Source organism: Guillardia theta (genome assembly GCF_000315625.1).
Source record: "Guillardia theta CCMP2712 unplaced genomic scaffold GUITHscaffold_231, whole genome shotgun sequence".
NCBI classification, from domain to species: Eukaryota; class Cryptophyceae; order Pyrenomonadales; family Geminigeraceae; genus Guillardia; species Guillardia theta.
The window spans coordinates 46,717-57,130 of record NW_005434445.1 but is presented as its reverse complement, the minus strand read 5'-3'; the positions used below and the strand labels follow the sequence as shown (position 1 = coordinate 57,130).

Sequence of the window (10,414 nt, the reverse complement as noted above, 5' to 3'; positions counted from 1 at the left end):
TGTCTCCATCCTCGTACGCCGGCTTCTCCTTACTACCCTCAGTAGTGGTCCTTGTTCAGCTTGTTCTCAGTTTGGTCCTCAGTGTCCGAGGACACAGATGGGAACACAATCGGGAGGTGCTTAGTTTTTCCAGATTGGGATGTATGGCGAGGGATTATGGATAGAAAGGAGAAGAGGGGAGTGTAGAGGGGGGAAGAGAACACACGTCACCTAAATTGTCCTGAAGGAATTCTTTCAAACAATCCTAGAGATCGGAAGAAGACACAAGGTATACCTCCCTTACCCTCCTCCCTCTGTTCTGTCCTTCTTACACCTTCCACACACCGTCATCCTCCTCCTTCCTCCTTCCTCCTTCCTCCTTCCTCCTTCCTCCTTCCTCCTTCCTCCTTCCACTGTTTTCCGGTCCAACTCCGCTGCTACCTGCTGACGGGACAACCAGGTGATGAATCCGGAAAAGATGCGCGGGGAGTACGGGAAGCTGATCTACATGCTGCAAGTAAGTTGCTGCGGATGCTGATGAGGTGGAGGGAGGAGGCGGGGGTGGAGGAGGAAAGAAGGGGATGATAGACGCAGCGAGGAAAGATGGGTAAAGGAGGAGGAGGAAGAGAAGAATTTTTTGGTGGGGGAGGAGCAGGAGAAGGGAGGAGGAGGAAGAGAAGGGAGGAGGAGGAAGAGAAGGGAGGAGGAGGAAGAGAAGGGAGGAGGAGAGGAGGGGGGAGGAGGAGAGAAGGAGGGAGGAGGAGGAAGAGGCTGATGAGCTGCAGGATTCAAGCTCTCAGGAGGTTCAGCAATTCCTTGACATCTCTTGTGTGCGTCCCCTCAAGACTGTCTTCTCCTACCTGGAAGAGCGCGGAGCCGAGGTCGGTGACGACGAGGAGGGTGGAAGAGGGAGCAGAGGAGGAAGGGAAACAGAAAGTAGGCAGGGGACGAGTGAGAGGAAGGGAGGAAGAAAACAGGAGGGAAGGGGACAGAGGGACGGAGGATGCAGAGGAGGAGGGGAGGGGAGGAGGTGAAGGATGGCCGGCAGGGAGTTCTCAAGGACGGGCTGATCACGGTAGCGACGCGAGAGATCTTAGCGGACGGGGTGAAGTCGAGGAACCAACTGAACCGAGAGAGCATGGAGAAACACCGTGCGATCGAGCACCTCGCGCAGAAATACTCCAGCAAGAGGTGAGGAGGAGGAGGTGGAGGTGAAGTGGCGGGAGGGGAACGGAGGAGGAGCGAGGGAGTGCAGGCAGGAGGGCAGGCAGAGAGTAGAGAGTGGAGAGGAAGGTGGGGAGCAGGGGGAGCTGGTGACGAGCTGGGCCAGGATTGAGGCGGAGGAGATTCAACTGTGTCTATACTCCATCGGAGACAACCATAGCTTCCTCACTGCCAACCGAGATCCAGTCAACAAGATGATCACTTACCTGGTCTCTTCCTCCCTTCCCTCCCCTGCTCCCTCCCTCCTCTTCCTCCCTCCCCTGCTCTCTCCTCCTTCCTCCTTCCCCTTCCCTACTCCCTCCGTCCTCCTCCCTTTCGCTTTTTGTCTCCCTGTCCCCCTCACCTTTCTCCTCGCCCTCTCTTGCCTCCTTCCTCCACCTCCTCTTCCACCTTCCTCTCCCACACTCCTCTCCTTCCCCTCCCTCTCCTCTCATTTCCACATGCCGTCCTCACGCACATCATTGCTGTCCTCTCCTCCTCCTCTCTCGCTGACGTCCCCATTCAGACCACCTTGTTCAACCCGGACAGAATCGAGGAAGGTTACGACCTGTCGATCGCCGACGGGGCAGGAGGAGCGAGGTTGTCGCATAGGTGGGTCGGGAGGAAGGGAGGAAGCAGAGCTGAAGGTGAACTTGCAGCCATGCCAAGCAGTACCAGTACGTCCTTCAGTCCCTCACGCTGTGGAAGGAGATTGCTCATGATATGTTCCGGTTGATTCCTCCTCCTCCTCATCATCATCATCATCATCATCCGACTACCCCTCCTCCTGCTCACTACTTCAGTATCTATCCTCCTCCTCTTCCTCCTCGCATACTCCTGTCGACTTCCCTTCTCCGTCAATCTCTTGATTCTTCGCTGTCGTTCACTTTCGCTCCTCCAGCCTCTGGTGCCTCGCCGAAGAAGATCTGCTGAGTCCAGACAATCGTTATGACCTCAAGGACACAGGGCAAGGCTTGCAGGTCCCTGCTACCTCACTTCACTCCTCTCCTCGGCAGAACTACTCTTCCTCCCTCCCTTTCCCCCTTCCCTTTTATCCACTTCCTTGCCCCTTCCTGTCGCTTGTCTCCGCCCCTCCCTCCCCTCCTGCTTTTCTCCTTCCCTCCTCCCCTTCTGCTCCCCTTCTTCTCCTCCTCCTCCTCCTCCCCTTCTCACTAGCTTTTCAGAGGGTTCAAGCCGCCCCAAGAGTTTCCAAGGCCATGAGGAACATCCTTCACTCTACTCAGCAGCGCGTTGGCTCCTGGATCGGCTCCTCCGTCGTTCATCTCGGAGACAACAACGTCCCCAACGCTCTCATCTTCATCGACAAGTACACTCAGGTGCCCTCCTCCCTCCTCCCTCCCTCCTCCCTCCTCCCTGCTCCTTAGACCTGCTGTCGTCTATTCCCTCCTCCCTTGACCGTGTACCGGCTCTCCTCCCCTTCCGTCCTCACTCTTCTTGCAGGTAGCAAGTATCTTGAACCCCATCGTCATCGTCCTCAGGAACATCCCAGAGCTGTGCAAGAACCCGCAGGTTGGAAGGAAGGGGAAGGGAAAGGCATTAGCAGCAGCAGCAGCAAGGGAGGGGGACGGGGACGGGGAGGGGGAGGGGGAGGGGAGGGGATGGAGCAGAAGGCAAGTGTGGGAGGGCTAACGGATAAGCAGATCGAGAGCTACATCCGCACAACCTTCGGAGGGCCCGAGAAGCTCCAGAAAGATATCCTTCTTGACTTCTTCCGGTGACCTCCCTCACTCGTTCACTCACTCCCCCACTCCCCCTCCTCTCCTTCCTTCCTTCTCCACCCATCCCTCCCACTCCCTTCTTTCCTCTCCCTCCCTCTCGTCCCATCTCTCCCTCACACTTGTACAGCTCGGCCTTCGACGGATCGGGAGCTGACAACTTCTACGATGCTGGTGAGATGGTGGAGGAGGTTGTCGGATCTCATACCGCACAGGCTCATGCATAGATGGTCGGCTGACGTCGGCATGGCACTGGTGCTCCAACATCAGCGAGAAGGTGAGACGGGGAGGGGAGGGCAGGGAGGATGCAGGGAGGAGAGCGCGGCGGTCACTGACTGTCGGTGCAGCCATTCTATCCCATCTTCAAGCTTGCGGGCTTCACGAGTTTTGATGGAGAGTTCCAGAAGTGAGGGAGAGAGATAGAGAGGAATCAACAAGCTTCGCTTTCGGTTTCCCTTTTCCTGTATTGATGCCGATTGTACGAGCTTGAATCTAGTTAAACCTTGCTGAATGGCGCACTGCTGAAACTCGGCACGGTCGCCGCAATCCCAACATCTCATTGTAAATCTCACACGTCCAAGTCCTTTCATGTCTGCATGCTGTTGTTCTGCTCTCCCAGGTCAATGATTCTAGTCCCGTCCTTGTCCACCACTTTCAGAGTGAAGGTGGCTCCGCCAACCAGAAAGCGCTGGTTGATCTCGGCGAACGCCTTCTTCATGAGCTGGATCCCCTCCTCCAGCGGCATGTTAGGACGCCATAATCTGCTGCACGTCAGACACAAGGAACCAAGGAAGCCGCTCACCTATCCATGAGGGAGGAAGCAAAGAACCCGCCATAGCCGTGGGCTCCATAGTTCATCCTATGCATGCCTCCCAAGTAGTCGATGTGATACAGGCTGGGGCCGCTGTCCCCGTCAAACCCCACAAGAATCATGTTGCACATCTTAGGGGAGTGACGAATGGCATGCGCGATCTCTCCGCGGACGAAATGAGCAGCAGCATGCGTGCTCAGGTGGCAGCCATTCCTGAGAGCGTAGAGGGCCATGTTCTTTTGGACGTACTCGGAGAAGTTCTTGGTGTCTCCCAGCTCACCAACGCATCCCAACAGCTTGCTATTGTCAAGTTTGAGGATTTTGTCCTCGTCGTGCTTCACCGCGATGATCGAGTGATTCACGTTGCGGTCAGCTGCAACGAGAGCGTACCCGTCGCCGACCAAACCCAGCAGATGATCCATTGCTCAGACGATGTGCGATGGCAAGAGGTGTAGGCAAATGCACTGGAGACTCAAGACGAATCTTCCCTGCTGCCTGTAGGTGGAAATAAGAAAAGAATTAAGGGAACGTTCCAACATACTGCTCTAACAACAATCAAAAAAAAAAAGGCATGCTCGTATGAGATGATTAACCATATACTTTCAAGCCTTCAAATGAGATCGATCCCACTAAAGAAGTGAAGACTGCAATATTCTGCCTGAGCATCATTCTCATGATATCCATCAAGAAGAACAACATGAGAATGTCTTCATTCCCCCCTACATCTGCGCTGTGTTTCTGTCTCATGTACAAAAACCCTCTCATTGCGTTCAGATCCCTTCTCGCCGTCCCTAGCAAATTCCTCTATCTCGTTGTACCATTCATCTCTCCTCTCTCCCTCCTCTCTGCAGCGTCTACTCATCTTCTCTCTGTCATCTTCTCTTCCTCACTCCTTTCATATCCTCTTCCTCTCTGCTTTGTCGCCCCTCCCTCCATAACGCGGACAGGTGTCACTTTCTAAATCCACCTCCCTCTTTCTTAATCCTGAGCTTAATTTCTTAATTCCATATTCTTAATTCAGTGGGGCCGCCGGGGCCGGGGCCCGGCGCCGCCGCCGCCGCCGCCGCTACTGTAGTACTCAGTGCGTACGCGGGGGGGCCTGGCCCGGGCCGTGGGGCGGCCTGACCCCGCGGGCCATGTACAGGCCAGATCGTCGGACGGTTCACTGCGGGCCACTCCGGCGAGGCTGGAGGCGGCCGTCCCCCGGGCCGGGCTTCAAATTAGTACCACCCCCCCGCCGTCGGCAGTCACGGTCCGAGCGGATCGGACTCCGCGGGCGGGTGGCGGCCGCCGGCGGGGGGCCCCGCCGCCGGATCCGACGGACTATTCCCGTGCCAACTGGTACTCACAGAGTCACTCAGCCGCGGGCTGGCCGGGCCTGCCGGGCCCAGTGGCACCGTGACTGCCAGCAGCCGCTGAGCCGGCGTCCCCCCGCCGGGGCCCGGGAGGGCCGCGCCCCCGCGGCGCGCCCCGAATGCACCGTTCTGACACACCGGCGATGGCCCTGACTCTCCAGGGTTTAGGGTTTAGCCTATGTCACGGTGGACTCCGTCCGATCGGAGGCGGCCGATCGGAGGCGGCCGCACTGTGCAGTTAAGTGAACCGTCTCAGCCGTCTAGGAAGGTATCACTTAAGTTTGGGGGACAGCAGTCACTGAGGCAGGATTGGGTTTGGTTCTCGCTGTCTTTTCTCTTCTCGCCGTTTGGCCTGTGCGGCAGTGTCAAGGTCAAGCCTCCTCGACTCTCCTGATTGTCCTCGTACTGATTTTTAACTTAACTTTGAGTAAAAGGGTGCAATGGATAAAGCGATCACCCGCAAACGGTTGGGTAGTCAACTTGATCGTAGTGTGCTGGGACGATCCGTCAAAGAGGGCGCATGGCGAGAATGCTGAGAGTGTTCAAAGTGTTGTGGACAGTACAAGGGGTTTGGATGTCATGGTGCCCACAGGCTGAGAGTAAAAGCAGTGCCAGTGTGCGCTGTGGGAACTGTACGTTCCATATTTCAGATGAGGGTTTGTTGTCAAAAGAGGGGAGCTGTGGAGTTGACTGTGGAAGTGATCGGTGGGGGTATAAAAGCAGAAGTTTGCACTTGGATTCCAAGGGCATTCGGAGCATAACTAACAGAACCTTTGACGAGCTCTCCAACTTGCAGTATCTTTATCTCAACAACAATAGTCTCCAATGTATATCTTCTATGGCATTTGCTGGCTTGTCCTCTCTTGTGGTTTTGAATTTGACAAAAACACGTTACCTTGCTATCATGCATCATGGCCATCCTTTAGAACACTCGATGGACAACTGGAGCAATGTCGGTGTGAAAAGGATTGTGGTATGGTACTGCAGGGGTGTTCGTTTTGGTGTCAGTCTACAGCGGAAGGCACAATGTATTCTGACGAATCCATCTCTCAGGACTCTATGGTATGGTGCAAGAATGGAGACGAATGTTACTTGAGCAGCAATCAAAGCTGTCAAGCTGATGATAATCTTCTGTTGAACGTCTCTGATTTTCATTTGTGCCGCAAGGATGATGGTTGTATGATGAGGAGATTTACATGGGTTCACAACACAGCTTCCAGTGGATGCGTTCCAAAAAAGATGAACAGAATTTCCCTAGTTGATGGCAAAAAGGTCATACTCAAGCCTGACACAAAGAACGAGAGTTTCGGGCATTGCAATATTCGTGACTCGTATGTGATTCAAAGGATGGTTTCAGCCATATTTGCATTGTTGGGTATCTGTTCGACCATTTTCCTGCAAGCATCCACTGGCAAACCATTTTCTCTTGTTCTGCTCTTGGGGTTAGGCCTAGGAATGGTTGTCCCAACCCTGATGAAGAATGAAGAATGTGCTGCAATCCAATACATTGTGCCATGGAATTTAGGGTTAGAGATTGTGCAAATGTTACTTCATTGTGCCGTGTATTCCGCCAAACTTGCTGATGATGCCACGGATGATGATAAAGGCTGCGCGGGTTGTACTATACCTTGGCAATGCAGGGTATGCTACACCTTTATCTCCCTACTTTTGGGCATCTACAGTCTTTATGTGGACGTCATCAGCTTCAACCGTGGAATATTCTGTGACATCATACCAATCTTCGTTTGTTTGTTGGCTTTCGATATAATAAGCACTTTAAGCACCATGGTGTTCATATTCTTTTACGTGAAGAAACAATGTGCATTGCCTCCAGAGGCTGGTTGCCCTCGGACGCAAGCAAGTATGAGCCTGTCATTCTTTGTTCTTGTTTTTTTCTGTTCAAATCTGATGCCGTTCCCACAGGGAACGTCTAGACTTGAGTTGGCCGCTGTGACGGTGAGTCGAGCCTCGTTCTGATTTAACCGACTCTCAACTTTGAGTACGTGTTAGGAAAACTTCCTACAAGTATCTCTCGATCCAGTGTTGACACACGAAGTGATCCCGTCAAGAAACCAAAGAGCTCTTTGGTGCGACAACACTCCCAAAAACGACTTGAGTTCCTTCACTGTCTGAGGTGCCGTACGATCCACGATCGCTTGTACCGTTTTCTCTTGTGTCGAAACTCCTGCCTCGCTGATGTGGAAACCGAGGAAATCAATCTCAAAGTGAAACAGCTTACATTTCGACTTCTTCCCAAACAATTGCTCTTTACGGAATCGATCCAGAGCCTGTCACGTTCGAACTAAGACCTCATGTGTGATGTCCTTCCATAACTGATCAAGCAAACATCGTCGACATAGCATAGGCAATTCTCGAGACCTTGAAGAACACTCTCGAGAAATTTCTGAAATTGATTAGCCGAGTCCACCGTCAAGCCAAAAGGAATCCTTCGATACTGATATTTCCCAAACTTCGTGATGAAACAGGTGTACTTCCTCGAGCGGCGTCCAACTCGAGTTGCCAAAAACTTTTCGCCAGATCGAGTGAGCTGATTCACAACCGTGCACCAGGCTCTGAAGCATAATGCGCCTTCTCTTCCATGATCTTGACCCAGTCGCTCTATAAGCAGCGCAACACTAGGTCTCTTGGACACAAGGTAGCACGCCTGCAGGTGTGTAACCATCGCCTGGAATCTTGCAGAACACGCTTCAACGGTCTCCCTGGGCCCTTGCCTGCCTTGCTTCTGCACGTGACGCTCGAGTTTCTCGGCACCTACCCACCTGTGGCGTGCAATACGGTGGAATTTACATCTGCCTTCCAGGTACCCAATCCATGAGACGATTGATCTCTCCATTGTCTGTTCGCCATTGTACTGCAGCAACGACTTCGGATCTAGTTTGCAAATCTGACCACCGTCATTCTCCGCATGCTTCGGCTTAGTAGGCTTGACCTCGGGTTCCCGATCCCGCTCACAAAGCTGGGCCCGCATCTCCGCCGCCTCCTCAGCGAGCTTGCGGTTCTCTCGCTGGGATTCTGCAAGTGCCTTTATAAGGTCGTGCATCTTATCCATGTTGTTCTGTTCCACCGACCTGAGCTCTCTACATGTCCGGCGTAGTTGCTCGTTTTCTTCCAAGATGTCACGAAAACTGGCTTTCAAGGGAAGGGCGGGATCATCTCGTTCGTTTTCATCCCTGCTCCCCGACCATGTAGACGCAGTACGACCACTGGCAACACTATCCGCACGTACGACAGCCTCCGGACGGATGACGGTTTCCGACGGAGCATACGTCTGCGACTGCATGACCGCCAACGTAGCAAAGCGCTGCTCTGCCGACCCATTCAATGTCTCCTTCACAAAGCTGCCCAACCGCGACATGCTTCGACTCATGAAGTCCGAGACAACGCTACCCGACTGAATGCTCGTCCTATCCATGTTTTCTTGAACAACTTCTTTCAACACAACAACCCTACAAGTATCTGAACATGGCAGCGACGCCTCTAGCAACATTCGCATGCATGTGGACTTGTTGTCCTCCCAGCAGCCAGCTCGACGCCGTCTACGACTTCTGCGAGGCTTCATGCGCTCAGAGGGCTACAGCGACAAAAAGACTCTGGTGATGAAGCCAAGAGCAGCGCATGCTCTGCAGATGCATCAGCAGAGCAGACCGTCGTCTACTCGCGGCAGCCATGTACAGAACAGGAAGGAGAAGCAACAAGGACATCGGATGGGCTCGACTCGAAGCGTACTGTCAAAGTGCAGGGTGATCGAAAGTAGATCAAACACCTCTCGTCAAGGGTTGATGGGAGACGAAGAAGCTGCTGCAAGACGTCGACGAGGCTACATGCCAGCACACTGTGTGTGATGAAGGGGCTTGCAAGCATGTACACCTGCAGCAACAGTATTGCTCATGGATCGGTAAGGAGCGCAGAGCATGATCTTGACAGATCTTGACTTTGTGTAATGTTGTATCTAGTCTGGCTGATATGACGCTGAGGAGGTATCAGCGATGTAAATAGAGCTTGAAAGCATGCGAGTAGATTGCAATGATGTAAATAAAGTGTGAATACAACGCAAGTCTGGCTCAGAGAAGCGAAGAAGAAGACGTGGTGGAAATGTGGGAAGGGGGAGCCAGAGGAAGAGCAAGAGAGGGAGGGAGCAAGAGAGGTGAGAGCGAGAGGGAGGCAGGAAGGAGAGACGGTGGGAGGGGGCAGCAAAGGAGGGGGAGGGAGAGAGAGAGAGCTCGGGGAGCGAAGAGAGAAAGGGAGGGGGAGGATGGCTTGGGATGGAGGGAGAGAGAGGCAAGGAAAGAGGGAGAGGAGCTTCTGTGTTTGATCCCGATCGATAAGGTGAAAGTCGACCAGTAGAGTCCTTGATAAGGAGGTAGAGTCCGTGCTCACAGACTCGTTCGAGCGGTTCTCTAATGGAGGCCCGGGAGATGCGGCTAGAAGCGTACAAGTTGTGAGCGTACAAGTTGTGAGCAGCAGATTTCACTTGCTGCTGGATGTCTCTGACGCTGCCGCAGTACTATGAGGAGTAGGAATGAGCCTCGTAGCACAGCACTGTGGCAGGAAGGAGCAGAACCGAGCTTTGTCGTGGTCTAGTGCCAGTGCTTGTACTGTCTCCCTCACGCTACCTCACTTGTTCTTGCCCAACCCCTTGAGCAGCTCCTTGAGCTTCTTCGACGTCCCGTCGCTAGAGGACTTGACGTAGATGCTCTTCTTGCACCTGGAGAAGCGCTGTTGAAGGTCCTCCCAGGTGTAGTCGTTGCTGCCCAGCAGGAGCCCAGCATGATTGTCGTAGACTCTCGAGGCACCGTTGTCCTGCCAGCGCAGCTTCCCGTCCGCTGTGACGGTCCCCTTGATTGGAATCCTAGTAGTGCTTGAGGTGTGGCTGATGACGTCACCTTCTACTATCCTCCCGCTCTTCACCAGGTCCTCCCACTCCTTCTCCAACTTCCGGTGGTACTTGCTCGTCTTCGCCTTCTTTGCGCTCCTCTCCTCCTCCTGACTACAAGTCAGCAGCAGCTCCGGCACCTCGCGACGCCTCCCGCATGCTGCTGCTGCTGGTGCTGGCGCTGACGCCCCTCCTCCTCTTCCTTGTCCCCCTCCCCTTCCCCAAAGTCTGCTCTCCCCCTCCTACAGCTGCTGCAGCAGCTACTCTCCCTCGCTCCCTCGCTCCCTCGCTCCCTCGCTCCCTCGCTCCCTCCCCCAATTCTCACCTGATCCTCGCCCTTGCGCTTCTCCTGCGCTGGTTTGGTGGGAGTGAAGGTTGCCCTCGGAGGGCTGAAGTCGTCGGAGCTCTCTGTATCCTGCTCATACCCTGTCGTCAT

General features: G+C 54.1%; 3 protein-coding genes across 3 annotated transcripts in view; 1 reads left to right on the top strand and 2 right to left on the bottom strand.

Moving 5' to 3' along the window:
* The window catches only part of GUITHDRAFT_148672 (hypothetical protein), a gene marked incomplete at both ends in the record, with an annotated part of 5,630 nt that extends 2,302 nt beyond the window's left edge, over positions 1-3,328 (top strand). The window contains 14 exons of the mRNA XM_005819304.1: positions 227-268; positions 440-496; positions 765-860; positions 1,028-1,170; positions 1,310-1,412; positions 1,709-1,794; positions 1,842-1,913; positions 2,084-2,162; positions 2,367-2,519; positions 2,644-2,712; positions 2,844-2,917; positions 3,049-3,092; positions 3,134-3,195; positions 3,266-3,328. Of these exons, the coding sequence (XP_005819361.1) occupies positions 227-268; positions 440-496; positions 765-860; positions 1,028-1,170; positions 1,310-1,412; positions 1,709-1,794; positions 1,842-1,913; positions 2,084-2,162; positions 2,367-2,519; positions 2,644-2,712; positions 2,844-2,917; positions 3,049-3,092; positions 3,134-3,195; positions 3,266-3,328 (1,143 nt within the window). The remainder of the gene's footprint in view (positions 1-226; positions 269-439; positions 497-764; positions 861-1,027; positions 1,171-1,309; positions 1,413-1,708; positions 1,795-1,841; positions 1,914-2,083; positions 2,163-2,366; positions 2,520-2,643; positions 2,713-2,843; positions 2,918-3,048; positions 3,093-3,133; positions 3,196-3,265) is intronic.
* Positions 3,329-3,365: 37 nt separating this feature from the next.
* Positions 3,366-4,217, bottom strand: GUITHDRAFT_166717 (20S proteasome subunit beta type 2). The gene is made up of 2 exons (XM_005819305.1): positions 3,721-4,217; positions 3,366-3,679 (listed from the first exon to the last, which is right to left on the bottom strand). Exons 1-2 carry the CDS (start codon positions 4,149-4,151, stop codon positions 3,505-3,507), a joined length of 606 nt encoding a protein of 201 aa, XP_005819362.1. The 5' UTR covers positions 4,152-4,217; the 3' UTR covers positions 3,366-3,504.
* Positions 4,218-9,719: 5,502 nt separating this feature from the next.
* GUITHDRAFT_121459 (hypothetical protein) overlaps positions 9,720-10,414 on the bottom strand; it is a gene marked incomplete at both ends in the record, with an annotated part of 10,607 nt that continues 9,912 nt past the window's right edge. The window contains 2 exons of the mRNA XM_005819302.1: positions 9,720-10,088; positions 10,304-10,393. Of these exons, the coding sequence (XP_005819359.1) occupies positions 9,720-10,088; positions 10,304-10,393 (459 nt within the window). The remainder of the gene's footprint in view (positions 10,089-10,303; positions 10,394-10,414) is intronic.